The 27913-nt window shown below is 44.8% G+C and overlaps 1 protein-coding gene across 4 annotated transcripts in view; it reads left to right on the top strand.

Annotated features, from left to right (window-relative positions):
- The window catches only part of RUFY1 (RUN and FYVE domain containing 1), a 341668-nt gene that overhangs the window by 301038 nt on the left and 12717 nt on the right, over window positions 1–27913 (top strand). For all 4 annotated transcript variants that reach the window (XM_077473522.1, XM_077473519.1, XM_077473520.1 and 1 more), the window contains 2 exons: window positions 15527–15621; window positions 24132–24180. In XM_077473522.1, coding sequence (XP_077329648.1) covers window positions 15527–15621; window positions 24132–24180 — 144 coding nt within the window. The remainder of the gene's footprint in view (window positions 1–15526; window positions 15622–24131; window positions 24181–27913) is intronic.

Genomic DNA, 27913 nt, shown 5'->3' with positions numbered 1-27913 from the left:
TTGGCCTTAATGGCAAGTGTCATGTCTGGAGGAAACCAGGCATCACTCATCACCTGGCCAATACCATCCCTACCGTGAAGCATGGTGGTAGCAGCATCATGCTGTGGAGATGGTTTTTCAGCGGCAGGAACTGGGAGACTAGTCAGGATTGAAGGAAAGTTGAATGCAGCAATGTACCGAGACATCATTGATAAAAACCTGCTCCAGAGAGCTCTGGACCTCAGACTGGGGTGAGGGTTAATTTTTCAACAGGACAACGGCCCTGGGCACATAGTCAAGATAACAAAGCAGTGGCTATGGGACAAATCTGTGAATGTCCTTGAGTGGCCCAGCCAGAGCCCAGACTTAAACCCAATAAAACTTCTGTGGAGAGAACTGAAAATGACTGACTGTGCACAGACAACCTGATGGATCGTGAGAGGTCCTGTATAGAAGAATGGGAGAAACTGCCCAAAAATAGGTGTGCAAAGGTTATAGCATCATACTCAAAAAGACTTGAGGTTGTAGTTGGTGCCAAAGGTGCTTCACCAAAGTATTGAACAAAGGCTGTGAATGCTTATGTGCATGTGATTTTTTTTTTTTCTTTTTTTATAAATTTGCAAAGGTTTCCAAACAAACTTCTATCACGTTGTCATTATGTGGTATTGTTTATAGAAATTTGAGGAAAAAAATGAAGTGCAGTATCTCACAAAAGTGAGTACACCCCACACATTTTTGTAAATATTTTATTATATCTTTTCATGTGACCACACTGAAGAAATAACAGTTTGCTACAATGTAAAGTAAGTGAGTGTGCAGACTTGTACAACAGTGTCAATTTTCTGTCCCCTCAAAATAACTCTGCACACAGCCATTAATGTCTAAACCGCTGGCAACAAAAGTGGGTACACCCCTAATTGAAAATATCGAAATTGGACGAAAGTGTCAATATTTTGTTTGGCCACTATTTTTTTTCCAGCACTGCCTTAACCCTCTTGGGCATGGAGTTCACCAGAGCTTCACAGCTTGCCACTGGAGTCCTCTTCCACTCCTCCATGATGACATCTAGGAATTGGTGGATGTTAGAGACCTTGCACGCCTCCATCTTCTGTTTGAGGATGCCCCACAGATGCTCAATAGGGTTTAGGTCTGGGGACATGCTTGGCCAGTCCATCACTTTTACCCTTAGCTTCCTTAGCAAGGCAGTGGTCGTCTTAGAGGTGTGTTTTGGGGTTATGTTGGAATACTACCCTGCGACCCGGTCTCCAGAGGGAGGGGGATCATGTTCTGCTTCAGTGTGTCACAGTACATGTTGGCATTCATGGTTCCCTCAATGAACTGTAGCTCCCCAGTGATGGAAGCACTCATGCAGCTTGACATGACACTCCCACCACCATGCTTGACTGTGTAGGCAAGACACAGTTGTTTTTGTACTCCTCACCTGGTTGCCGCCACACATGCTTGACACCATCTGAACCAAATAAGTTTATCTTGGTCTCATCAGACCACAGGACATGGTTCCAGTAATCCAAGTCCTCAATCTGCTTGTCTTCAGCAAACTTTTTTCAGGCTTTCTTGAGCATCATCTTTAGAAGAGGCTTCCTTCTGGGACGACAGCCATGCAGACCAATTTGATGCAATGTGTGGAGTATGGCCTGAGAACTGACAGGCTAACCCCCCCCCCCACCCCTTCAACCACTGCAGCAATGCTGGCAGCACCCATACAACTATTTCCCAAAGACAACCTCTAGTATGACGTTGAGCATGTGCACTCAACCTCTTTGGTCGACCATGTCGAGATCCTGTCCTGTTAAACCGCTGTATGGTCTTGGCCACCATGCTGCAGCTCAGTTTCAGGGTCTTAGCAATCTTCTTATAGCCTAGTCTATTTTTATGTAGAGCAACAATTTTTTTTCCTATCGTACATCATGGGGCACCATAATAGTTACTATGTGGGTTATAGGCCACCTTCAGGTGATGGACACTGACACGCCCTAAGACAAAAAGTGCCCTCCCTATATAACCCCTCTTACTACTGGGAGTACCTTTCTTTTTTCGCCAGTGTCTAAGGTGTTGGTCGTGAGTAAAGATGTGCTGTGCTGAGCTCCACTGGAGCAATCCATGCTGGGGCTAGCCATGCTAACTGGATCTATTCAAAGTGTCTCTTCTGGCCAAACTGAATGGTACCCGGACCTTGTATCTGAAGAAAAGAGGTTTTGCCTGTAAATGCTTCTCTTTTTAAAGAGCTGGATCCCATGATCCAGTACTTTTTGGTAGTAAGGCCATAAAGTTTTACTGGCGGAGGTGCTGTTACAGGTCCAGGATGGTGGGTTTCCTGAGGATCCCCAGCTCCTGAAGGTTTAACGGAACCCACCGTAAAGGGTGAAGAATTGGGTCTGTTGGTTTACCACAGAAAACCCTGCGGCGGGAAAGTTAAGTGCAGTTTTTCTAAGAAATGTCTTGAATTTTCTTATGAATGTCTCCTTTTAAGATCAGTAAAATGTTGTCATCTAATATGGAAGGATCGGCCTCACAGGAGAGACTGTTGGTACACTCCCTCGCTAAATTGGTCCGCTCAACTTTTTTTCTGCCTGTAACGCAGTCAGTTGATGGGCCCACCTCTGGTTTGGGATCGCTAAAGCCTCCCCAATCAGTTTATACCTTTCCTATCCATTCATGACTAAAAAAGCTTATGTATTCTGAGTGGGAGCACCCAGATAAACAGTTTGTCTCTTTCGTTCATTGATGGACACAGCTCTATTAAATCTTGACTGTAGGGTTATCACGCCACCTTCAGGAGAGGACTAGGCAGAACATGATATACACATGAAAACAGAACTGTACAGTTCCGCCCAGGGGACGGTCCCTCTGCCTATAACCCCTCAGCCTGCTTTTTGCAGCTCAGTTTCTTCTTCCTAGTGAAGAAGGACCTAGGCTCCCTGCCGGGACCATCGGTCCTGGGGATTTTTTTCGGAGTTTTTTGCCTTTTGTGCAAGATCTTGATCCTGTGATCTTCTATCAACAGTCAGCTGGGTGACAGGCTGGATAAATATAGATCCTTGTAGTATCCCCAGCCCGGCCATCGAGCGGGAGCAGGCCCTAGCTATGCACTGGGTCGGCCAAAAAATGCCCCTCAGGCTCCAGGAGCAGCCAGTGAGGTACATGCTCCAGGGCACACATATGGCTGGACTACGGATGTCTTTGTCACAGTGTGCCGTGGCCAGCAGCCACCCTGTATTGCTCAGGTGTGGGTCTGTGATTGGATGCCTCTAGCTTGTCCGAACAGTAAGTACAGCTCTCCCTGTCTCGCAGGACAGAGCAGCTGGGCATTCCCTGGGAGGTCGATTAGGGGGGTCCCTCTTTTCCCTTTCCTCTCTCCCTGTCCCTGTATTCCCTGCATAGCTGGGTTGTGGTGCGGTGTATGTACCTGGGCCGGGGGCCTCTGACCCTTAGCTGGGGGTTGTGCTGGCTGTCTGGGTCCATGTGTAGTCATCTGTCTCTCTGCTGTTGTCTGTGGGCTCTGCATGTGCTGCCGGCATTATTTGGTGGCCGTGGCCATTTTCTGTTAGTCTCTGTGAGCAGCATGGCCGTTGGCCATTTTCTCGAAGTCCGGCGAACATTTTCCCTGAGTTTTTGTATATACAAGAACAGCTGGCGCCCATTTTCTTGCAGCCTCAGCGTGTTTTTTTTCTCCCCAGCACTGGTCCCTGTGCCTCTGAACAGCGCAGTTTTTGCTCCTGGACACTTATGACTGACACAGGACACAGCGATCAGCGACAGCACTCAGTCAGGGTGGTGAGTCCTGTGGTGGTGCCCCTTAGTCTGTGAGCAGCTAGGAGGGTGGGATTGAGCACCTTGTACTAAGTCCCCAAGGGTGGCAGACAGGGTGGGTCAGCATGGCGTCAGAAGCTGGCGTTTCTTCCCCAGATCTCCCTGCAATTGCAACTGGCTTGCGTGCAAATAGTGCAGTGCCTTTGGACGCTTTGTTGGCGGTCCTGTAAACGTTTGTTGCAAGAGGGATAGAAGACATCCCCCGTCCCCTGCCCCCCCCCCCCCCCCCACCTCCGGCGAGAGCTCTGATTCAGACTCGGGCCCCACGGTGACTGGCGTCCCCTGTTCTGATGTGTTGGAGGTCAGTGCAGGAAAAAGCGCTAGTTGGACCACTTATCACCACTGTGCGGGATACCCTGAAAATACAGGATGCAGAAGGATCCTCTGCTGAGGTGACAGTCCCTTTTGGGTCCAGTATGCCGGCACGTACACCTAAGGTGTTTCCGTATCTGACTTATTTTAAGTAAAGTCATATAATAAGTTCATATACAAGGAATAGGGAAGCCCGCAACTGACCTTTTCGGTCCCAAAGAGGATGGCGGTGCGTTTCCCCTTTGAAGAGAGCCTCCTTAAAAAAAAAAAAAAATGTCCGGCTCTCCCGGTCCTTGACCCCCCCGATATCAAGGTTAAATAAAGTAACCATGATTCCGGTAGAAGGGGCTCCTGCATTTAAGGACCCTACCGACAGGAGAGCTCAGGCAGTGGCCTGGTCCATGTTTACGGTAGTGGGGTCAGCACTACGACCAGTACTGGCCATGGCATTAGTGTCGCAGACCCTTACTGAGTGGGAAGAACTATTGTGCCGTTAATTGGAGAAGCAACAGTCTCCTCCAGTCTGCATAGAGCTAGCAGACCAGCTTGTGTATGTCTGTGATGCGGCCCTGGATACACTCCCCCGGCTCTCTAGGGCATCAGTATCAGCAGTGGTGCTACAGCGCCTGATCTGGCTGAATTGCTGCTCTGCAGACCAGGCATCTAAAAAAGCTCTGACGGATTTGCCCTTCCTTGGTGAGCGGCTATTTGGAGCTTCTCTGGACAACATTAAGAATGTTACAGGTGGGAAGAGCACGTTGCTCCCACAGTCCAAGAAGGGTAAGGAGCCACGCCGCAGGCAGGGGCCTTCCTTTTCCTCTCAGCAAAGGTTTTTTCGCCCGTCCGAAATGTCAGGTAAGCGCTCCCAGCCTGACAGGGCAGCTGCTGAGGGACAAAAGCGCCCCTGGTCTTGCAAGCCCTGCGAGCCAAAATACTACCGCATGAAGATTTGCCCCCGCCTGACACACGGTTGGGGGGTCACCTTCGGGAGTTTGCAGCTCGGTGGGCCTCTCGGCTGTCCGACCAATGGGTCTGCAAACTGGTTTCATCGGGCTACAAGATAGAGTTCCTCTCTTGCCCACCAAACAGATTTTTTTCCCTCCAGCATACCTTTACTTCCGGCTCGCCGGGAGGCCCTGTTTTGGGGCAGTAAGGGACCTGCTCAGACGCGGGGTGATAGTACCTGTTCCAAAGCTGGAAAGGTTTCAGGGATTCTAATCCAATCTGTTTGTAGTCCCAAAAAGGAAGGGATACGTCCAATCCTGGACCTAAAAGCCATTAATTGCTCTGTGAAAGTACAAAGGTTCCGAATGGAATCGGTTCTCTCCGTAGTCGCTGCACTCCATCAGGGGGACTCCCTGGCGTCTCTGGATATCCAGGACGCGTACTTGCATATATGCATATGCCTCAGACATCAGAGGTTTCTGCAAGTTGCAGTGGGGGAAGAGCACTACCAGTTTGTGGCTCTCCCCTTTGGCCTGGACACAGCACCCCGAGTCTTTACCAAAGTGTTAGCTCCAATTTTGGCGTTGTTGCGACAACGTGGGATCACAATCATGGGTTACCTAGATGACCTCTTTGTGAGAGCAGCTTCCGTGTCAGAATTAAGGGAGGATGTGGCAATCACCATGCAAACTCTACAGAAGTTTGGGTGGGTGTTGAACCTCAAGAAGTCGGTGCTAGTGCCGACTCAGCACCTGGAGTACCTAGGCTTACTGCTGGACTCATTGGAAGCAAAAGTTTTTCTCCCTTCAGACAAGCTGCAGAATCTCAGAGCTGCGGTGAAGTTGTTGATGAACCACAGGTGGTCGGCGCTGCGTTTCTGCATGCGAGTTCAGGGCCTCATGGTAGCCTCCTTTTGAGGCAGTACCGTGCGCCCAATTTCACAGCAGAGTCTTGCAGAGGGGGATACTGTCCAAATGGGACAAATCTCAGTTATCCCTGGATCAGCAGATTCGGGTGAGCCAGTTAGTCAGGGACTCTCTTCTCTGGTGGTTAAGGTCTCCGGCCCTTCGGTCTGGGAGATTGTTCCTACCTCTTCATTGGACGGTGATCACAACGGACGCCAGCCTGACCAGCTGGTGTGGAGTGCTGGGGATACAGTTGACCCAGGGCCTCTGGTCGCGGGAGGAATCTCAGTTACCGATCAATGTGCTCGAGCTTCGAGTGATCAGGCTGTCTCACCACATGGTCAATGAGGCTACAAGGGCGTCCGATCAAGATCCAGTCAGACAACGCCACCGCAGTGGCATATATCAACCATCAAGTAGGAACAAGGTGCTAGTCTGAAGCACGAGAAGTCGCCCACATCCTCCGGTGGGCAGAGCGATATTTACCGGCCCTGTCAGCCAAATGCATCCCGGGAGTAGAAAACTGGCAGGCGGACTACTTAAGTCGCCAGATGCTGGACCCAGGAGAATGGTCATTACATTCGGAGGTGTTCAGGCTTCTTTGCCTGTGGTAGGGGCACACCAGATGTGGATCTCCTGGCCTCTCGGCTCAATCAAAAAGGTGCGGAGGTTCGTGTCCAGGACAAGAGATCCTTGGGCGGATGCGTCAGACGCGTTGGTGGCTCCATGGGAGCAGTAGAGGCTGATTTACGCTTTCCCTCCGCTCAAACTGTTGCCTCGTCGGCTTCACAAAGTGGAGGCCGAGGGGATTCCAGTGATATTGATTGGCCCCGGCGCCCTTGGTACTCCGATCTAGTACGCCTGGTGGTGGATGCACCTTGGCAGCCGTCGATGCGAGAAGACCTCCTATTGCAAGGTCCGATACTCCATCCTGCTTTATCGTCACTGGTTTTAACGCCATGGCTGTTGAAAGCCAAGTACTAAGGAACCAAGGTCTGTCAGACTCTGTAATCTCCACTATGTTGAGGACATGAAAAGCTTCTTTTTGGAAGATATACCATCGTACGTGGAAGGCTTATATCTCCATGTGTGAGGAGATGGGGTGGTGTCCAGGATCCTGCTGTTCTTACAGCGGGGAGTGGCTCAGAAACTGGCCTTAACCACCATGAAGGGACAGATATCAGCCTTAGCTGTCTTTTTCCAACGACCCTAGCATCTCACTCATTGGTATCGGCATGTAGTCCCTCCAGTTCGACCACCCCTACCTCGATGGTATCTGAACCTGGTGTTATCGGAGCGTCAGAAACCACCGTTTGAGAACATCAGGGAAAATTTCTTGTTGACTCTTAGAAAGTAGTCTTTCTAGTGGCTATTACACCTGCCAGGAGGGTTTCTGAGTTGGCGACCTTACACTTTTTTTTGTAAGAGAGGGTTATATTTTGGTTGTAAACGCATTCTGATGCATAAGTTGGCCTCAGGTTCGGATGCGGCCATTTAATTTGGCAACTCCTCCGTTGAGGGGCGCCTCTGACTATGAGTGAGGTTGTGTTTGCTGTTTCCACCCCTCGTTTTGAAATGGATGTCCCTACGGTCAAGATTTAATGGAGCTGTCTGTCAATGAACAAAAGAGAAAATGGGATTTTTGTACTCACGTAAAATACTTTTATTTGAAGTTCATTGACGGACACAGCACTCACTCCCTCCTATTATTTTACGTTCTACTGCTTGTTGACGTACTAAGCTGCAGGAAGCAGGCTGAGGGGTTATAGCCAGAGGGACCGGCCCCTGGGCGGAACTGTACAATTTGGCCTAGTCCTCTCCTGAAGGTGGCGTGATAACCCAACGGTCAAGATTTAATGGAGCTGTGTCCGTCAATGAACTTCAGAGAAAAGGATTTTACAGTGAGTACAAAAATCCTATTTTTCCTCCTAAAAAGTTTTCTATTCTTTATCCTATGGAGGAAGAATTCTATAAGAAATGGGGGATTGCAGCAATTGACGCTGCTATATCCTCTGTAAACAAGAACTTGACTTGTCCTGTAGACAATGCTCAAATGTTGAAGGATCAAACAGATAAGAAGTTGTAATTTCTTTTTAAAAACATAATTTCTCTTGCAAGTTCAGTCGTTCAGCCAACATTGGCGGCAGTTGGAGTATCTCAGTCCATAAAGGACCAGTTTGCAGAGGTACTCAAAATTACTCCTGATCAGCAGGCCCAGCAGTTGGCTGGTATATCAAAAGCACTGTGTTTCACAGTAGATGCTATGAAAGATATTCTCCAAGCCTCATGGCTTATGCTAGGGCTGGTGCATGTGTGTAGAATCCTATGGTTGAAAAATTGGTCAGCCGAAGCACCATGTAAAAAGCTCTTTGCCAGTTTATCATTTCATGGTGAATGGTTGTTTGGAGACGATGTGGATAAATATATCCAAAGTGTTTCTTATGGGAAAAGTTATTTTACTAGCGAAGAAGCAGTTTAAACGTTTTTTCTTTAAACGTGCATCTTCTCCAGTGCCAGGGGCATCAGCCTCCAGGCAGTTTCGACGGCCTCCACTGTCAGGTTCAAGAGGAAGACCTCAAGGCCTGTCCCAGGGCCAAAAGAGGACCTGGGGCAGGAAACCCATGAAGCAAAATACTAAAGCCTCCTTATGAAGGTGTGCCACCGCTCGTTCGAGTGGGGGGAAGGCTTCTACACTTTTCAAAGATCTGGCAGGAGCAATGTCAGGACATATGGGTGGCTTCCTCAATTTCTCTAGGTTACAAACTAGAATTCTGAAAATTCCTGTCTCCTCTAAGATCAAACATTCCCAGAGACCCAGGGAAAAGGAAGTCTCTCTTTCTGGCTCTGGATCATCTCTTGTCTCAAAAAGTGATATCCGAGGTTCCCACAGAAGAGCAGGGATCAGGGTTTTATTCAAACCTCTTCACGTTGCCAAAACCAAATGGGGAGGTCAGACCCATTTTAGATCTCAAGGATCTAAACCGACACTTGAATATCCGTTCCTTTCACATGGAGTCAATCTGATCAGTTGTCTCCATCCTATAAGGAGAATTTTTGGCATCGATCAACATCACGGATGCCTATCTCCATGCGCCAATTTTCCCCGCTCATCAGAAATTTCTGTGTTGCGAGGTAGAAAATCATCATTTTCAGTTTTTAGCTCTGCCTTTCGGTCTAGCTACTGCACCTCAAGTATTCACAAAGATCCTGGCCCATCGTTTAGCTAGGTTAAGGGCTCAGGGTATAACAAGTCTAGCCTACTTAGATTATCAGTCAGTTACCCGCCTAAACCAATGTTTTGTCTTAGCCATGAGTTACCTAGAATTCCTAGGCTGGATTCACAACCTAGAGAAATCCTCCTTAAAACCATCAAGGAGATTGCAGTACTTGGGGCTGATCATAGATACAGTTCAGAAGAGGGTATTCTTACCCCAGGAAAGGATCAGTTCCATAAGGGAACTGATTGGGCTTGTCAAAACAAAGAAAAATCCTTCTATTCGGCTTTGCATGAAGTTGTTAGGAAAGGTGGTGGCCTCCTTCGTGGCCGTTCCTTATGCACAGTTTCATTCAAGACTGCTGCAAAACAGTATTCTGTCAACTTTCCAATGCGCTTATCCCCAAGGTGCGTCAGAGCCTCAATTGGTTGATATCCAGCAATCTTCAACAGGGGAGATCCTTTCTACCAGTATCCTGGAAAGTGGTAACGACAGATGCCAGCCTTCTAGGTTGGGAAGCAGTCCTGGAAGAAGCATCTGTCCAAGGGAAGTGGTCCAAGTCAGAGAGGACCTTGCCCATCAATATTCTGGAAATTCGGGCAGTACATCTGGCCCTGGACTCTCAGACTACAGAATTGTCCTGTCAGGATCCAATCCGAAAATGCCATGGTGGTGGCCTACATCAATCACCAAGGGGGCGCGAAATGTCGTGCAGCCCAAAGAGAGGTGAATCATGTTCTATCTTGGGCAGAAAGCAACGTCCCTTGCCTAGTGGCAATTTTCATTCCAGAGATAGAAAATTGGCAGGCGGACTACTTGAGTTGCAAACTATTGTTTCCGGTAGAATGGTCCCTTCGCCTTGACATTTTTCTGGCGATATGTCAAAGATGGGGTGTTCCGGACATGGATCTGTTTGCGTCCAGATTCAGCAAGGTCGACAACTTTGTGTCAGTGACTAGGGATCCGCTGGCATGCGGAACAGACGCCTTGGTCTTTCCATGGCATCAGTTTTCACTAATCTATGTGTTCCCTCTGGTTCTGCTGTTTCCGTGTCTTCTTCGCAGGATCAAGCAGGAAGGGAAGGAGGTGATTCTGGTGGCCCAGGTGATCTTGGTTTGCCGAGATCATAAATATGGCGGTAGGGGACCTTTGGACCCAGCCACTGTGGCCAGACCTTCTTGCGCAAGGTCCGGTATTCCATCCTACCTTACAAATTCTAAATTTAACAGTTTGGCTATTCAGACCCACATTTTAAAGGAACGTGGGCTGTCGCCTTCAGTAGTTTCTATTTTGGTTAATGCTAGGAAGCCGGCCTCCAGAGTCATATACTGTAGAGTCTGAAAGGCATATGTCTCCTGGTGTGAATCCAGGGGTTGACACCCCAGAAAATATGTCAAGCGTAGGATCCTTGAATTCCTACAGATGGGATTAGAAATGAAGCTGGCCTTAAGTACTATCAAGGACCAGGTGTTGGCTTTATTGGTATTTTTTCAACGTCCTCTTGCGTCTCACTCTCTGGTTCACAACTTTATTCAGGGGGTAACGCAGATTAATCCTCCAGTCAGGACACCCCTGAAGCCTTGGGATTTGAATTTAGTCTGGTCGGCTTTACAAAAACAGCCTTTTGAGCCTATACGGCAGGGGTCTCAAACTGGTGGCCCTCCAGCTGTTGCAAAACTACAAGTCTCATCATGCCTCTGCCTGTGGTAACCATGATTGTAACTATCAGCCTTGCAATGCCTCATGGGACTTGTAGTTTTGCAACAGCTGGAGGGCCGCCAGTTTGAGACCCCTGCTATACGGGATATTCCCTTGGTCCTCTTCACGAGAAAAATATTTTTTTGGTTGCCATATCCTCTGCCAGAAGAGTATCGGAGTTGGCGGCCCTTTCTTGCAAAGAGCCATATTTGATTATTGATAAGGTGGTATTTTGGCCTCATCCTAGATGCCTACTAAAGGTAGTGACAGGTTTTCATTTAAACAAGAATATTGTCCTACCATTCTTTTTCCCAGAACCTTGGTCTATGGAAGAGAGGTCACTGCATTCTCTTGAGGCAGTGAGTGCGGTCAAAGTCTATTTAAAGGTAACCGCTCAGATTCACAAAACAGATGTTTTGTTTGTATTGCCAGACGGTCCTAAAAGACGACAGGTAGTGTCAAAATCTACTATTTCCAAATGGATTTGTCAAGTGATTGTTCAGGCTTATGGTCTAAAAAGGAAAATTCCTCCTTTTCATGTTAAAGCGCACTCCACCAGGGCTGTTAGTGCTTCCTGGGGAGTGCATCATCAGGCCTCCATGGCTCAGATCAGCAGGGCTGCAACTTGGTCTTCAGTCCATACATTTACCAGATTCTATCAAATCCATGTAAAAGGTCATGTGGATATCGCCTTTGGGCGCAGTGTACTGCAGGCTGCAGTATGAGTCCTTTAGTCTCTTAATGCCCTACTTTTTGTTGTGTCTTCCTGCCTTCAATTGCCATTGCTATGGGACATTCCACATAGTAACTACTATGGCTCTGTGTCCCGTGATGTACGATAAGAAAATAGGATTTTTATAACAGCTTACCTGTAAAATCCTTTTCTTTGAAGTACATCACAGGACACAGAGATCCCTCCCTTCTTTGGTATACACGTGTATTGCTCATCTACAAAACTGAGGTACTCCCAGTAGTGGGAGGGGTTATAAGGGGAGGGCACTTTTTGTCTTAGGGCGTGCAGTGTCCATCACCTGAAGGTGGCCTATAACCCACATAATAACTACTATGGCTCTGTGTCCCGTGATGTACTTCAAAGAAAAGGATTTTACAGGTAAGCTGTTATAAAAAAAAATCCTGTTTTTTTTCAGATCTTGAGAGGGTTCTTTGCCATGAAGTGTTATGTTGAACTTCCAGTGACCAGTATGAGAGAGTGAGAGCGATGACACCAAATTTACCACACTTTCAAATCTGGGACTTTGTAACACTAACAAGTCACATGAAACCGGGGAGGGAAAGGGCTATTATGGCCCAATTTGGACATTTTCACTTAAGGGTGTACTCACTTTTGTTGCCAGCGGTTTAGACATTAATGGCTGTGTTGAGTTATTTTGAGGGGACAGAAAATGTACACTGTTATAAAAGCTGTACACTCACTACTTTACATTGTAGCAAAGTGTAATTTTTTCAGTGTTGTCACATGAAAAGATATTATAATTTATTTACAAAAATGTGAGGAGTGTACTCACTTTTGTGAGATACTGTAAATCCATTTTGGAATAAGGCTGTAACATAACAAAATATGAAAAAAGTGAAGCTCTGTAGATACTTTCCGGATGCACTGTAGTATTGCTCCAGTAATCAGTGAAGCACGGGTGCAATGTCAGGCTCCTGCACACTCTTCCTCCAGCTTTTTGCCTGTACTTCTGTATGGCCTTTCAAATAGAAAAGCTGGAAGAAGTGTCAATGCACTACGAACTGATTACCACACTCATAGTCAGTTGAAACTACAAGTCTGTCTGCTGCGAAAAAGTTTTTCTAATTTTTTTTTTTTTTTTTTTTTTACAATTTATTTCAATACACCATTTGTAACACAGGGATCCAGTACAAATTATCTTCACTTTGAGCTTTACCATTTTGCTATGTTGCATAAAAATCGCATTAATGTGGTGTCATTCTAATTACCAGTCTTTGTTGATTATATATTGGGGTACATTTATAAGGTGCACAAATTACATAAATGTTCAGTTTAGAAAAAGTGCAAAATGCATTTTTTTTTCAAATTTGTTTTTCTATGTGTTCTCAATAAATAATAATTAAATATGTATCTAAACTTGCTACCAAAATTAACCCCTCTTTGAAATCCCCAAAATGTTATATATAATACCTTAGAGTAAACTACAAAACTCAAAAGATATAATGAGCAGTACTGAAAAATGGCTGAAATGGATTCCTACCACTTCTGAGCCACGCTATATACAGTAAGACATGGAGGTTTTCAACCATTGACAGTAATAATGCATTCCCTTGTTTCTGGACCCTGACATGTTCCCACCAAGTGACTAAAGCTAGCCATAGATGGAACAATTTTCTTTCCATCAACCAGTCAGAGTTGATTGGGGAATCCCTCTCGCAAAGCCAGTGTGTTCTTCTGGCAGGGGTAGCCACCCTCGCCAAGAGAACATAGTGATTATTGCATGTAAAATCTGACTGACTGGTTGTACCCATGTTGATCAATCATCAATTGCAAAATCCATTACTGATTCTACATTTTTATTTAAAATTTTGTATTTATTTTTTCCCTGATTTCGCTGCCAAGCGCATTTTAAAAATGTTTAAATTCTGTGTTTGAAGTCCAAGCTGTACCTTTTGCCAGAAGCCTTGAGAGTCTACTCTTCTAAAAAAAAGTCAATTTTGGGTCGATGCAGATAGGTGACTGACAAAAAGCTGACATGCCAGTTTTCAGCGAATGACAGCCAGACTACACTCCATTGTTTCTGGGCCCTGCAATGTTTCCACTTTTTCACTATAGTCTTGTACACTTGGGCCGAATATCTGCGGCTTCAACAGAAACTGGCCAACATTCATTTCATGTACACTAGCCTGTTTGAACATCCGACTTCTGCTAAACAGGCATGCTCCTCAGTTATTTATTTTTTTTCATTCAGCCTGCAGTCGAAGGAGAGGACATCTGGTATCCATGTATAATTTGAGTGTCGTTATCATATATGTACAGTAATAGTGGTACATTCTCACCCCCGAGGAAGCTTAAAAAAAATAAAAATTCAAAACACATTGGGGTACCCAGCAAATGGATCTTTTTTATGATCACAAATATATCATCATTTGTTTGAGATCTGATATGAGATAGGGTAGGATTACCACATCTGTGAATGTATAAATTGTTCAGCCATTCATGATTTGGATTGTGCCCTATAATATATGCCATGGTTTTTATTGTACTATTTAGTACATTTTATACATGTATAAAATTAGGTGAAGATTTTTTTTTTTTAGTTAATTGCTTTTGTTGCCCCTAAAGTTTCAACAGAGGTTCATTCTATGGAGTATTAAAGTTTGAGGGATGGCGGGCAACTTCTGTCCAAATCTGTAAAGCCCTCTTTCTTTTGTTTTGTAGTGTTTTGTCGAGATAGAGCCCGCCACAGTAAAAACTAGTGATATCAACATGGGAAATTCCCCCAAGGGTTTTTTTAGCAGCAAAATAGTGAAATGTTGGAATTTTAAAATCCTTTTATTATTCAAAGGATGAAAGACAGATACTAGTGATATCTGACAATTGTGTGAAGCCAACCGCCAAAGCCTCAGGAGTAAAATAAATAAATAAATAAATAAATTATATGATCATCAAAGATCCCATGGAGACTTTGTGATTAGTACCAGTTGAAGGAAAATGCCTAGGATTTTGTCATTGTTGGATTGTAATAGGTTAACTGAAGGCTGTTTGTAAATTGGTTAGTGATCCTACCAGCATATCTCCACTCTCATCTCGGTATGCTATAGTGGTTATATCCCAGCTTGTCCTCCCATAGCATAAGTAGAAATGCAGACCTCACGTGGTACTCCAAGACCAAGTTGTGGAATACACAGGGGTCGTCATTGTGTCCTGACCCCATGCTTCAGGGGTCCATGTGACCCCCTGTACACTGGGATAGGCCGCATGTAGAGGAACCGATCCCTCCATGTGGCCGCTAAATGCCCAATTCTCCTCCTTCCTGCAGATATTCAGCGACTACAGGAGGGAAACGGAGGGCATCAGTTCCTCTACATGTCGCTCCCTATCCCTATCTCTGTCCTACTACTGCAGGCCCCTGTGTGCTTCCCTGGCCCCTCTTCCTCACCGGGGTATCTGTCAGGTTGGAGAGCGGGGAAGGGGCTGGTAAATGTGTAATTTACCAACCCCTTCCTTGTCTTAGTAGTCAGTGATCAGTACCGATCACTGACTTTTTTTTTTTTTTTCATTCATAGCCGAGACTAGTAAACTGTTTACTATGCTTCAGTTTATGAATGAACCGGAAGAGCTATTCCTATTCATTCATTCTGTAAATCTGTCCCTTTCTCTGTCTCAAAAGAAAGACATCAGGGGTCTGTTTAGATATTTCACCAAAGCCCCCCAACAAGGGTCCTTTAAAATATGTAAAACATAATAAAAAATAAAATTGTAAAATAAAAATGGTAAAAAATAAAACAACAAAAAAATGACCAATGGCGGAAATACTGTTAATACTGTAAATGTTTTTTTTTTTGTTTTCTTTTCTTTAGAATAGGAAAATAATATCTTATTAACTGCTGTAGTGTGTTTTCATCTACCTCAAAAACTAATATTTTTCTTTTTTTTCGGTATAGGACTTTGATAAGCTACATCTTGAGAAAATACAAGTGCAGAAGCAGTGCGATGAACAGGAACAGGCACTACAAGAAATGGGCCTCCATCTAAGCCAGTAGGATTTTTTATTTCATTCATTATATCCTCCACAGTAACACTATGTTAAAGCTGATCTCCATGTTTCATTTAACTTTAGTCTAGACCAGTGATGGCAAACCTTGGCACCCAAGATGGTTTGGAACTACATTTCCAATGATGCTCCTCTACACTGCAGAGTGCCAGAGCATCATAAGAAATGAATACATCTGGGGTGCCAAGGTTCTCAATCACTGGTCTAGACCAAGCTGTTTTCCAGCAGCAGGACAAGAACTGCTTGTCCAGCTCCTGGAACAAAACTGTGATTTGCCGAGGCAGAGTTTGGGATGTAATCCGCCTGCCTTGCAACTCCAGCCAATCAGAGGAAGCTTTGTATTTATTCATAGAATACAAAGCTTCCTCCTGACTCAGTTGTGTTCCAGAATCGGGACTGGAAGTTCTAATCCTGCTGTTGGAACACATCGCTGCTTGGTTTGTCACTTTGCCACTGCAACTGCTTTTGAAGTAAATAGTTTTTTTGGACTTCCTTGGATCTCCAGCTTTTCCACCTCCTCCACCGTAAACGGATGCATTGTGTTTGTGAATGAATTACAACACTGCTGTCAGTTTGTGTGTAACTTACCTCCTTTAGCAGTATACAGCAGGTTTCTGTGTCTGCGGTGTTACTCCTCCTCCTGGCTGCATTTCAAAGTTCTCTGACTTCCTGTTTCCTTCCCTTTACCTATCTTAATACTACATGTCTCATGATCCTTTGATCCTCTGTAGTTTCAGGGTGGGCTATGGGCGTCACTTGTACCAGCTGTGGGAGTTGATACGCACAGGGTTACTGTGGGTGTTTCTGGGCCTTCATGTGGGTGGTCATTAGGGATGGAAGGAAATTGTGTTATCACCACTCACAGTCCATGTCCAGTGAATAGGGAGCAAGCAGGAAGTGGAACTTTAGTCAGAAAATGTAAGTGATTCTAAAGGCAAATTATTATTATTATTTTTTTAAATGACAAACAAGTTATATTTACCTGCTCTGTGTAACGGTTTTGCAAAAAAAAAAAAAACCCTGATCCTCCTCTTCCCCCACCACTGCTTGCTTGTGAGGGCACTCATGCATGCTTGCTCGCTCACGCAATCGGGTTATCGTGCTGAATGCACGACAACCCGGATAAAAACCGCATGCTTTACCATGCCTTTCTAAAAAGGCGAGACAAAGCATTTAGGCTGCGTTCTCTTCTGCATGCTTCTGAGTGTATGGCAACCCACAAGAAAACGCACGCTTCGCCTTGTGTTTACGAAAACGTGTGGCAATGCTTGCATTACCATCAAGGCTGTGTTCGCATTTACATGGTTACCGAATGCAACCAGCACAGAAAATGCACACTTTGTAGTGTTACTTTTCGAAAACACACAACAATGCGCAGCATGCTTAAGTTGCCATTTGTTTGCATCTGTGCATGTCCAAACACGAGACAACCCGCACAAAAAAACACACACATGCTTTCTCATGTGTTTCAGAAACGTTTGGCAGCAAGCCTCCCTTTTGCGTTATTATGCGATTATATCTTTCTGAACGCATGGCAACACACAAGAAAAATGCACACCATGCTTTTCAAAAACGTGTGGCAGCACATGTTGTGCTTGCAATACCTTTTGTTTGCTTCTGCACGTTTTTCTGAATGCACAGCAACTGGCAAGGAAATGTATGATTTGTCAAGCGTTTAGAAAACACTCTGCGCATTTCCAAAGCATGGCAAGCCACAAGAAAATGCATGCATTGACATCAATGTGCATCACGCTTACATTACCATTTAAGCTTCATTTGCATCTGCGCGTTTCTGGACGAGTGGCAACCCACACAGAAAACTAGTGCTTTGCTGGGCATTTCAAAAACGCCCAGCAACGCGCATTGTGCTTTGATTGCCATTCATTCACATCTGTGTGTTTCCGAACACAGGGCAACCCACAAGAAAAAGCACGTTTTCTGTGTGGGTTGCTGTAAGGAGCGCCCCTGTTTGTCTTCCTTGCCCGGGCTGGACTTTCACTGGAAAAACTCTCTTCAATCGATCGGGGTGGTTATTCAAAAAGGACCAGACACACACACTGGTTTGATTCTGAATACACACACTTTAATTTCCTCTTTACCAGTCTTTTTATGATTCAAAACATTGTATTATCAACCAATGAGAATTTGACAAGACATTCACCAATCAAATAGCGTTGACATTCTAGTGTGTCATACAGTTAGCGGACTTTTTTAGGGGAATTCTGATCAAAGGTCTCCAGACATACAGACATATATTTATATAAATGACCTTAAGAAATCATCTATAATTAAACCACATAGCGTCATTTCACCTTATGAATATTTCCTACTTCCTATAAATTCTAACTAGAGGTCGACCGATATGGGTTTTTCTCTGGCCGATGCCGATGCCGATATTTAGAAATCATGGCGGCCGATAGCCGATATATGATGCCGATTTTTTTGGGCCGATATGTTAGGCCGATTTTATTTTATTTATTTATTTATTTATTTTTAATCCCCCTTGATCTAACACACCTTTCCCACTGGGGCGTTTTAAGGCGCTTTTGGGCTAAAAATAGCGCCTGTAAAGTGCCTGTAAAATGGCTCCCCTGCAGTCTGTGTGAAAGACATAGTGCTTTCACACTGAGGCGATGCGCTGGCAGGATCTTAAAAAAAAGTCCTGCAAGCAGCACGTTTGGAGTGGTGTATACTGCTCATCCACCACTCCTGCCCATTGATATGAATGGGCACCACTGCCGAAGCGCATGCAATGCGATTTGGCAGCGGTGCTTCATGGGCGCATTTAACCTCTTCCTTGGCCGCTAGCTGGGTTATATGTGCCCCACTAGCAGCCAAATAGCACCGCTAAAATGATGGTAAAGAGCCGCTAAAACTTGCGTTTTACCATCAACGCCTGCCCGCTCCAGTGTGAAAGCGGCCTTCATACGTGATACAGAAAATTTCTTACACTTAAACATTTATTAAACAAAACAAACCTCCAATCAGTTTACTTGTATGATTTAGATTAAAAAAAAAAAAATTATATATATATATATTTTAAATAAAAACAGGTAGTCAAAACTTTTGGACAAAAAAAAAAAAAATGGGCTAACTTTACTGTTTTTATTTTATTTTTATTTTTTAAATGGTGTATTTTTTTTCCCCAAAAAATGCATTTGAAAGCCCTCTGTGCAAATGCCGTGTGACATAAAATATTGCAACAACCGCTATTTTATTCCCTAGGATCTCTGCTAAAAAAATATATATAATTTTTGGGGGGTCTAAGTGATTTTCTGGCAGAAAATACAGGATTTTTTACTTGTAAGCAACAAGTGTCAGAAAAGATTTAGTCTTTAAATGGTTAAACAGAACTTCTACACACAGAGATGACTTAATTCATTCAAGTGTAAACATTGTATCTTTCTGTTCTTTTCTTGGCAGCCTGCCCAGAGTGGAGGAAAGGGTTGCTATGACGACTCAGTCAACTTAGACCATTCTATACAGAAGTCATTTCAAAGTCCCACTGTAGTTCTAAATCGGCTTTTTATCAGCACAAATCGGCCGATGCCGATTATTTAAAAAACGGCAAATATCGGCCGATATATCGGTCGACCTCTAATTCTAACAGCTAGCTCTGACCACAAATGCATCCTGTTTCTTGCAGACTTCAGAAGTGACTTGCAAAGCATGGTGTTTCACTAAACTTCAGTAAATATCTGTTCAAGCAGCTAAATATAATAAGACGAGTTTAAACTTAAAGGGTGACTCTCCCTACCCTTACAGTTGCCACGCATTTAGAAACATGCAGATGAAAATGCAGTCTAATTATTGACACCTCGATCACAGTTAGCAGATGTGCAGTTTTGCTGTGCTACAATCATGCCAAAACGTGCGCTGAAAAACCATGTGACGCTCCATGACTGAAAATGTTTCAGTGCTACTTTGGGGCAATTTCCGCATGTGGGGCAGCTCCATTTAAGTGCACATTTACGTTTTGAAAACCGTGCAAGAAACCTCTAGCCAGATAATACATTTCTGCATCAACGAGGTGTGAATGGAATGTGCTTGGAAGGACGTTTTTAGGAAGCAAGAATGACTGGAGAGGTGAGGCTTCATAAAAAAAAAAAACGTCGCACAGGAATGAGTTCAAGTCAACACGTCCACTCTCCTAAACTCCATCCTCTGACATGTTTCACTCCAAACAAGCTTATTATTATTTCAGGCGCTTGTATAGCGCCACAGCGCTTTACATATATTATACATTCACATCAGTCCCTACCCTCAAGGAGCTTACAATCTAAGGTCCCTAACTCACATTCATACATACTAGAGCCAATTTAGGCAGGATCCAATTAACCTACCAGCATGTCTTTGGAGTGTGGGAGGAAACCAGAGTACCCAGAGGAATCCCATGCAGGATAAGTGTACTTTCTAAATAAAAATAATAAATGCAAGTGCAGGAGAGGAGCTTGGAAGGCATCAGTGAGAAAATAAGTTCATATTTTCACTCAAAAATAGGGGTTACTGATCTTTCTATTGTTGATAATGAAATCATTAAAACTATGGTCATAGCTGTGCAGGCGAATAAATGTTCCACAGAATGTATTTGGAATCCATTTACAAGACTGAGTAATTCTTGAGCAACAGCATAGGAGCCAATCTCTTCACACATGGGCTTTTACAGAGGAGAAATAGTGGTTTAAATCGGTGCCCAGGAAACGGGCCTGCTAAAACTGTAGTTGGAGGCGGTGGGGCATCATGTCGGCATCGTTGTGAAAAGGTTATGGGGAGGATACCGAATAGGAGTGTGTCAATGAAATTAGGGGGCATTGGAGGTTGAAAAGGAGAAACCAAAATGTATGCCATGTAGTCCATTAATAGTGAAGGTAGTGCTGGGGACATGGGAGATGGAGCTCAGCTTTATTGCTGAGGTATGTTTAAGCAGGAAATGGGGTGGTGTAACTGTGCACATGCACGGGAGACTGGGTGCTAAGGGGTTAACGCACATAGGCAGAAGTCATAAGCAATACTGAGGAACTCCCAGTAGTGGGAGGGGTTATATAGGGAGTACACTTCTTGTCTTGGGGCGTGCCAGTGTCCATCAATTGAAGGTGACCTATAACCCACATAACTACTGTGTCTCTGTGTCCCGATGTATAAAAAGAAAGGCTGTTTTATCCTCTATGTATAGATCCTCCCTCTCCTGCACAGTCTATCTGGGGAAGGCCAGCCGACTTGCACATGCTCAGTTGTGTCTTTTATGTTGGAGAGAACATTTCCTTGTTCTTAGAGCTAGCCAGGTCGCATGATATTGACATCACACATGTGGTCCACTACAGGCTGTAGTGAAAATCTCCTCCTACATGAACTCTCAGCACTGGAGAAACTGTGCAGTTTATCATGTAACCGTGGCATACAAATCATCCAAATAGGTATATAGTGGCAGTATTTTAATGTAAAAAGATGATTTGTAAGCTGTGAGGGTGGTGGATGATGAACTATCTTCATATTACTGGGTTTATTAACACTTTAACCACTTACAGACCGGACCATTTTGCTGGTCAAAGACCAGACCACTTTTTGCGATTCGGCACTGCGTCGCTTTAACTGACAATTGCACGGTCATGAGACGTGGCTCCCAAACAAAATTGACGTCCTTTTTTTCCCACAAATAGAGCTTTCTTTTGGTGGTATTTGATCACCCCTGCGGTTTTTATTTTTTGCGCTATAAACAAAAATAGAGCGACAATTTTGAAAAAAACGCATTATTTTTTACTTTGTTATAATATCCCCCAAAAATATATAAAAAAAACATTTTTTTCCCTCAGTTTAGGCCGATACGTATTCTTCTACACATTTTTGGTAAAAATCGCAATAAGCGATTATTGATTGGTTTGCGCAAAAGTTATAGCGTTTACAAAATAGGGATAGTTTTATGGCATTTTTATTAATCGTTTTTTATTATTTTTTTTTTTTTTTACTAGTAATGGCGGTGATCAGCGATTTTTATTGTGACTGCGACATTGTGGCGGACACATCGGACATTTTTGACACATTTTTGGGGCCATTGTCATTTATACAGTAATCAGTGCTATATAAATGCTGTGATTCCTGTGTAAATGACACTGGCAGTGAAGGGGTTAACCAGTGGGTGGCAGTGTAGGGGTTAAGTGTTCCTAGGGGTGTGTTACTAACTGTGGGGGGGGGGGGTGGGCTTTCATTTAGTGAACACTGATCTCTGCTCCAATCACATGGAGCAGAGATCAGCGTCACTAGTTGCTAGGCAGAATGGAGAAATGCTGTTTACACGGCATTTCCTCCATTCAGCCGTCCCGTGAGACGATCGCGGGTATGCCCGCGGCGATCGAGTCCGTAGGACCCGCGACCGGGCTCACGGGGGTCCCGATGGCAGGGCGGCATTAAAGATTGGACGTACCTGTACGCCAATATGCCTGCCCGTGCAGGTGCAGAGCACTGAGGAGATAACCTACATGAGCTCAGGACTGGGATTTATGGTGTTATTACATATGTACAGATTAGCTGGGGCACAGCGCTAAGATGTTAATGTTTATATGATGGGGACAGGTCACTGAGAAGGTAAAAAAAAGTTTCTTATAGATTATACTTGCTGTACCTGCTCTGTGCAACATTTTTACACAAAGCAGCCCCTTACCACCTCTTTCGTGCCCCCCCCCCCCCCCCTGCTGGCACCATCCTCCCTTCCTGCGGGTGCCCCCCATAGCAACCCGTGTGCTATGGGGACACCCATGCTGGTGCTCTCCTGAACCTGGCTGTGTGCATCCATAGATAAAACCTTTTAAATGTGAGAAGCTGGAGTGTATGTGCCGGAGAAGGGATACAGAGGAAAGACTAATCTGCTTGTTGGCTGTGTCGTGTTACTGGGGAAGGACCAGGAAGAGGCTGATTTGCAATTTGAATGTAGACCAAATAATAAGACAACAAAAGTTTGCAATGGGACTTGATGTCCTTTAAACACTATAGTTTTATACAAATATTTAAAAAATCATGAGGCAATCTCATCGTGTGTTGATAAAATAAATTTTGCTCATTGATTGTGGTAAACAGTCATGTATAATTGGCTGTTAATTGCACCACTGCCTCAGAGCAATACCTCAGTATACAATGTATTTATAGTTCATGTTATTCATGCAGATATAGATTACACAATAACAATCCTTGATTTAATATATTGTGTTCCAGATTTTCAATTAACGCATTTTGTTCTCAGCTTCATCAGAAAGACAGTGTTAATACAGTGCAAACAAAAGTCACATTTGTAGTTATTGGTTCTGCAAGCCAAAGGCCAAAACTCTCCCTTTCAGGGGACTGCAGAGGGAGACGAGAAGTCCTAAAGCATCATTGATCGAGTATAAATCATGTAATACCACTGGCTCAGTTAGATGCATTTTAGCTGTGACAGGTCAAGGAAATTGATTACTCCATAACTTTGATAATCTGTGACCACCAATCCAGCCAGTGAACTATAGGCAGGTGAGGATGTAATTTCATAGTTAAAGTGATACTAAAGTCTGTTCTTTTCACTTAAAAATAATAAACATGTTATAGTTGCCTGCTCTGTGCAAAACCACTGCAGACTGATCCTCACTGGCTCTGCTGGCCCTCCCTCCCGCCGAGTGCCCCCAGAGCAAGCAGCTTGCTATAGGGGCACCCGAGCCGAGGCAACGCTCTGTGTGCCCATTTAGACATGAAGTCACAGTTTGGCCCTGCCCCCTCTCCTTATTGGCTCACTAACTTTGACAGCAGTGGGAGCCAATGGCACCATGCTGCTGTCTCAGCCAACGAGGAGGGAGAGTCCTAGGCAGCCAAGACTCTCCTGCAACATTTCTGGATCGAGATGGGTTCAGATAAGTGTTGGGGGTAGGGGGCTGCTGCATACAAAAAGTTTTTTTTTTTTTTTATCTTAATGCATAGAATTTATTAAGATAAAAAAAAAAACTTAACTTTACAACCAGTTTAATTGGTCTTGAGACATTCACTGTATCCCCACGGCTGAACAGTCCACATCTGTTACTAAATTGACTCAACACTAAAGCCTGGTACACACGTGCAGAATATCAGGCAGTTCAACAGAATCCGGGCAACACTCGGCCAGTGTGTACAGCAGCCTGTTTGGCTTATCTCAAACAGGCATGCTGGAGAAACAGCAGCCATTCGGCATCTGAGCAGCGCCAATGGCCACAAGAAAGGACTGGGAATCTTCCTATCAGAACACAATAGCTTAGCGGGGAGATCGCTGTACTAACTGTCAGTGTGTATGTTCCCCATGCCAAGCTGCATGCAGTGCTTTTTTTTTTCTTTCAGTGCACACCACTGGGGCCACACCTGGAATTGTGCTGGGCGAGGTTGTCCAGCACAGTCCCAGAGAACCTGGTGTGAACAAGCCCTAATAGGCAGTATTCAGATAAAGTGTATGTATAGCCAAAAGCTTTAAAGAACATTTACTTATGAGGTGAGTTTTGTGTTTTCCATAGGTCAAAATTAAAGATGGAAGACATCAAAGAGGTTAACAAAGCTCTTAAGGTATGGTAAAAGGGCAATACATTTTTACTTTCTGGTTTCAGTGTTATGCAAATGGTATTTTTTTTCCCCCCTAGGATTCATTTTGCTATTTTTATTTTCTTTACCCCCTAGCCAGAGATTTTCAAACTTGACTCAGTTGCACTTATTTTATTTGTCAAACTTTACACACTTAACATACAAAGATGTTGAAGAGGAGTTCCAGGATGGCTGACCTGAAATGGAGAAAATGCTAATGGAAATCTCCTGCAATACAAACAAACTCTGCCAAGCTATAAACATTCTCTTACATATCCACGTATTTATTATCTTTGTGTCAAATGCTGCATTTCTCTTGGAAGGAATTCAAAAAATGTAATACCTATAAATGTGTCATGCAATTTAGAACTTTACATTCACATTTACATATTTCTATAAAGCCCAAGAACTTTTTCAGGCCTCTATTTTTGTGCTACCTGGGTTTTTAATGTTAATTTCTAGATCATTATTTTATTTTTATTGTAAGGGTGTCCGGTAAAGGATCTTCTAAAAAAATTGTTGGGGGAAGCAAGGACTGATGATGTAATAGGTGCAGTAAATAAGATGCCTTTGCAAGAATCACTTAGGGCTCATGTACTCAGGGCAGTTGATAACCTTTTCTGAACGCTGGAAACTTGACAGCTGGAAACCCACGGTGAAAAACATCAGTTTTACAGCTTTTACATACCACGTTTATATGTGAGTTTAGCAGCAGTTATAAGTGTTTGAGGTTAGAAGTGTTTTTTTTTTTTTAAGGTAACCCTCCCGAATGGCCACAATGAATGAAAACCAAGTAAATTATTAACCATTTCAGCCATTTTGTGAAGACGCAGAAAATTTGCGTGAGAGGACCAGAGTTTTGCACTACTGAACTCTGGTCCTCCCCATTGATGCAGGCAACAACATGACACAGCTCCTTTGTTAGACCATCAGGTTGTTCCGCCACCTTCAGGAGAGGACTAGGCAGAACATGTTAACATGTGCAACAAAATCAGGATTTTCTAGTTCCGCCCAAGGGGCGCTCCCTTAGGTAACCCCCCAACCTGCCTCCTGCAGCCTCAGTTTTTTTCTGCCTAGTGGAGAAGGACCTAGGTACCCTGCGGGCCCATCGATCCGTGGATTTTTCTGCAGAAGTTTGCCTTTTGCGCAAGATTAAGATCCTGTGATCTGCTATCAACATTCGGCTGGGTGTCATGGTAAAACTGCTGATGAACAGCAGGTGGTCATCGTTACGTTTCTGTATGCGAGTCCTGGGACTCATAGTGGCCTCTTTCGAGGCAGTACCGTATGCCCAGTTTCACACCAGAGTCTTGCAGAAGGAGATCTTGACAAAATGGGACAAATCTCCATTATCCCTGGATCGGCAGATTCAGGTGAGCCAGTCAGTCAGGGACTCCCTGCTCTGGTGGCTGATATCCCCGGCACTTCGCTCTGGGAAGTCGTTCCTACCTCTGAATTGGACAGTGATCACAACGGATGCCAGCCTAACCAGCTGGGGTGGAGTAATGGGAGTTCAGTCGACCCAGGGCCTCTGGTCGGAGGAGGAATCCAAGTTGGCGATCAATGTGCTTGAGCGATCAGGCTATGCCTCTCCACATGGTTGATAAGACTTCGAGGGCGTCCGATCAGGATCCAGTCAGATAATGGCATGGCGGGGGCATGTGTCAATCATCAAGGAGGAACAAGAAGCTCGGCCACTGCACGGGAGGTTTGCTTACATCCTTCAGTGGGCAGAGCGACAGGTACCGGCCCTATTGGCCATTTACATCCCAGGTGTGAAGAACTGGCAGACTACCTAAGTCGCCAGATGCTGGACCAGGAGAATGGGCATTGCACCCCGAAGTGTTCAGGCTACTGTGCCTGCGATTGGGCACTCCAGACGTGGATCTTCTGGCCTCCCGTTTCAATCGGAAGGTGTCGAGATTCATGTCCAGGACAAGAGATCCTTGGGCAGACGCGTCAGGCGCACTGGTGGCTCCATGGGGTCAGTACCAGCTGATCTATGCCTTTCCTCCCCTAAAGCTACTACCACACCTGCTCCGCAGAGTGGAGGCCAAGGGGATTCCCGTAATACTGATTGCCCCAGCGTCCCTGGCCCGCAGACCTAGTGCACCTGGTGGTGGATGCCCCCTGGCGACTGCCGTTACGAGAGGACCTTCTGTCTCAAGGTCCGATTCTCCATCCTGCTTTACCATCGCTGCCTTTAACGGCATGGCTATTGAGAGCCAGGTGTTGAGGAACCGGGGCCTTTCAGACTCGTGATTACAACTATGTTGAGAGCACGGAAATCTTCTTCTCAGAAGATATATCATCGTACCTGGAAGGCCTACATCTCCATGTGTGAGGAGAAAGGATGGCGTCCGCGCTCCTTTCCTATATCCAGGATCCTGCTGTTTTTACAGCGAGGAGTAGACCAGTAATTGGCCTTAAGCACCATTAAAGGACAAATATCAGCCTTGGCTGTCTTTTTTTTCGGCGACCCCTGGCGTCTCACTCTCTAGTGAGCACTTTTGTTCAAGGGGTCCGACGTGTAGTTCCTGCGGTGCGTTCACAGCTACCCCTGTGGCATCTGAACCTGGTGTTATCGGCGCTTCAGAAACCGCCATTTAAGAATATCAGAGAGATCCCTCTGTTGACTTTCCCAGAAAGTGGTTTCCTAGTGGCCATTACATCGGCCAGGAGGGTTTCGGAACTGGCGGCCTTGTTTTGCAAGTCTCCCTATATGGTTATCCACAAGGATAAGGTGGTGTTGCGTCCTGCTTTAGCAAATTGGATCAAACTCTGCTGGGGTTTTTTGCCTTCCTTTGGATCAACTGTGGGTATAGAATTGGGTATATGAGATTGTATTTATTTTTTTTTTTTTGTGTTTGAACTAGGTGGACGTGTGTCTTTTTCAACTTGACCTAACTATGTAACCTTCTTTTCTACCAAAGGTATTTTTGGCATTCCACATTAATGAAGACATTGTGTTACCATCTCTGTGTCCTAAACCAACACATCCTAAGGAGGTGGCCCTACATTCCCTGGACGTGGTCTGGGCTCTGAGGGTGTATTCATCTGCTACGGCTCCCTTTCGGAAGTCAAACTCCGTGTTTGTTTCGGTGGCTGGTCCGAAAAAAAGGCATGGCGGTCTTGTCGGTCACCATTTCCAGGTGGATCAGACAGATTGTAGTACAGGCCTATGCCTTGAAGGGGCAGGTGCCTCCCTTTCTGGTGACGGCCCATTCCACCAGGGCAATTAGAACATCTTGGGCCTTCCGACATAAAGCGTCTGTCGCTCAAGTGTGTAAAGTGGCGACTTGGTCGTTTGTTCACACCTTTACAAAATTCCACAAGGTAGATGTAAGTGCATCGGCTGATGCCTATTTTGGCCGCAAAGTTTTGCAGGCGGCCGTGTAATTGCAATAGCACTTAACCACTTCAGCCCCGGACCAATTTTCAGCCTAAGGACCAGAGGTCTTTTTACAATTTCGCACTGCACTGCTTTAACTGGTAATTGCGCGGTCATGCAATGTTGTATCCAAACGAAATTTGCGTCCTTTTTTTCCCACAAATAGAGCTTTCTTTTGATGGTATTTGATTGCCTCTGCGATTTTTTTTTTGATTTTTTTTTGCGAATACATTTTCTGGAATTTACACAGCATTTAATTTACGACTACCTATCTCATTTCTTGAGGTGCTAAAATGGCAGGGCAGTACAAACCCCCCCCCCCCCCAA

The sequence above is a fragment of the Lithobates pipiens genome, unplaced genomic scaffold (assembly GCF_037356315.1).
Source record: "Lithobates pipiens isolate NorthernLeopardFrog02 unplaced genomic scaffold, aLitPip1_a1.2 Scaffold_8, whole genome shotgun sequence".
Classification (NCBI taxonomy): Eukaryota; Metazoa; Chordata; class Amphibia; order Anura; family Ranidae; genus Lithobates; species Lithobates pipiens.
This window is presented reverse-complemented; position numbering and strand designations above follow the sequence as displayed.